The sequence below is a fragment of the Gossypium raimondii genome, chromosome 6, assembly GCF_025698545.1.
Source record: "Gossypium raimondii isolate GPD5lz chromosome 6, ASM2569854v1, whole genome shotgun sequence".
Classification (NCBI taxonomy): domain Eukaryota; kingdom Viridiplantae; phylum Streptophyta; class Magnoliopsida; order Malvales; family Malvaceae; genus Gossypium; species Gossypium raimondii.
The window spans coordinates 40,597,171-40,599,382 of NC_068570.1; the positions used below are offsets into that span (position 1 = coordinate 40,597,171).

Consider the following 2,212-nt stretch of genomic DNA (forward strand, 5'->3'; position numbering starts at 1 on the left):
AATTAAAGCTAAATTGAATCAATCACTCAATATAATAATATCCTGCTGAAAAACCATTCTAAATTGGTTTATGCATTTAAGGTCATGACCCTGTTTTCATAAGTGTAAATTTTATGGATTCTGATTAACCCGTACATTGACTAGATTTTTAATTACTATTAGGGCCCTAACCCCACTCCCTCACTCTACTGTAAAACAAGATTTTCATGACTAAAAACCGCAGAGAATCACGGCTTAACCCCTATAAATGCAGTCCTTAGAAAGACTCAGCTTCACCACCTTTCTTTAAGTCTCTTACAGCTAAGCTTTAAGCAAAATATGGGGTTTGCAGTAGCAGCTAAAGCTGCCTTGCTCCTGCACCTTTCCCTTTTCGTACTGAGTAGCTTCACGGTGTCCTCTCAGATCTTGCCTGAGGCTTTGCCTCCTCATTACCATGGAATTTCGCCTGTAGTGCCACCTGCTCACCCACCAAGCCACCACCACCACCACCACCATCACCATTCCCATCCGCATCCCCACCCGCCAACCCCTTCCCCTACTAAGCCCCCAACTCACCCACCTGTTTACCCCCCGCCCAAAGCACCCAAGATTGCTCCAGTTTATCCACCACCCAAGTCACCAAGCAAGCCGCCAACTTACGCTCCTCCACCCAAGTCACCCAGCAAGCCGCCAACTTACGCTCCTCCACCCAAGTCACCCAGCAAGCCGCCAACTTACGCTCCTCCGACCAAGCCACCAACTTACGCCCCTCCACCCAAGCCACCAGTTTATCCTCCAACTAAGCCACCGACTGCGCCCCCGACTAAGCCACCAGTGCACCCACCAACATATCCTCCACCATCGCCTTCTCCACCTAAGCCGCCAACTTATCCTAAACCACAAAGGAGCCTAGTGGCTGTTCAGGGCGTTGTTTTTTGCAAGTCATGCAAATACGCTGGATCTGACACCCTGTTGGGAGCGAAGCCTATTTTGGGTCAGTTTGAAACCTATCATTATACTTAAAAAAAGAGATTAAAATTTACATCTTTTCACTAAACAAAAACTTTAAGTGCAATGCTTGGTTATATTCATTTGCATCGAGAATTATTAGCCCTAGTACGTCTATCTTTTTAATGGCCTAATAATTTTGATTTAGGCATGCATGTGACTTCCATGTTTGTTTGAAAGGGGAAACTTGCATTTTAAATTTGAGTTCAGAGAGAGAGAGAGAGAGAGAGAAATGGTTTCTTGGATTTTAACTTAAAAGAGTGACTGTGTGAGGTAACGTCAATAGCTTGGCGTTTTATGAGTTAAAGCAGCAAACTTTACCTTTTTTCAACGTTAGAGCTCATACTTCTAGGTTCCTACAACATCAATGACTGGCATGCATTGCATTGTCATGGAACCCTACGTTGAAACTTGAAACAAAAGGAAAAAACCCATTAGCTTCTTTTTCTTTTCCCATTGAAGAGTTAATTAATTTAAAACTATACTCGAGTAATACTGACTAGACTGAGCACATTGGTTTTGATTTTTATAGGTGCCACTGTAAAGCTGACATGCAAGAACACCAAATACAAGCAAGAGGCCACTGCGAAAACTGACAAGAATGGCTATTTCTTCCTGCAAGCACCAAAGACCGTCACCAGCTTTGGAGCCCACAAATGCACAGTGTCTCTAGTATCATCGCCAATGGCTAAATGCAGCAAACCATCTAATCTCCATGGTGGATTGAAGGGGGCTACCTTGAGGCCCGAGAAGCCATTTACTGCGAACAAGCTTCCGTTTATTCTCTACACCGTTGGGCCATTTGCTTTCGAACCCAAATGCTACTAGAAACTTAGATTCCACTCTTTTCCTTTGTTGCTCTTAATGTGTTACCAGTACTTACAAGTTCCCCAGCTTATTGTAATCGCATTTTGTTCAGTGTATTGCTTTGTGTGAAAATAGATTACAGACGAATAATCAATCGATTTCTACTTTGACTACATTATTTCTAGGAATCGTAATGATATCCATTAATTACGACTACCAGAACAAAGAAAAATAAGTGACCCTGGGAAGGAGTGTGTTGTCTACCTAGTGGCAGACATATATGACTTTTTAAGATTTATAAATTGATTATTTATTGAAAAATAGTACTCGTAAACATAACTAGGTTTGGCCTTTTGCTATATCCTTTCGGCCTATTGAGATTGATTGCTAATGTTACGAGTCATGTAAGTAAGAGTCC

At 42.3% G+C, this 2,212-nt stretch overlaps 1 protein-coding gene across 1 annotated transcript; it reads left to right on the forward strand.

Annotated features, from left to right (window-relative positions):
• Positions 1 to 264: 264 nt before the first annotated feature.
• On the forward strand, positions 265 to 1,967 carry LOC105773528 (non-classical arabinogalactan protein 31). The gene is made up of 2 exons (XM_012595505.2): positions 265 to 973; positions 1,520 to 1,967. Exons 1-2 carry the CDS (start codon positions 319 to 321, stop codon positions 1,813 to 1,815), a joined length of 951 nt encoding a protein of 316 aa, XP_012450959.1. The 5' UTR covers positions 265 to 318; the 3' UTR covers positions 1,816 to 1,967.
• Positions 1,968 to 2,212: the final 245 nt, after the last annotated feature.

Excerpts from the sequence above, each read along its gene's own strand:
- LOC105773528 (XM_012595505.2), top strand. The coding sequence starts at position 319 with ATGGGGTTTGCAGTAGCAGCTAAAGCTGCCTTGCTCCTGCACCTTTCC. Across the intron at positions 974-1,519 it reads GGGAGCGAAGCCTATTTTGG|GTGCCACTGTAAAGCTGACA; the intron begins GTCAGTTTGAAA and ends TGATTTTTATAG.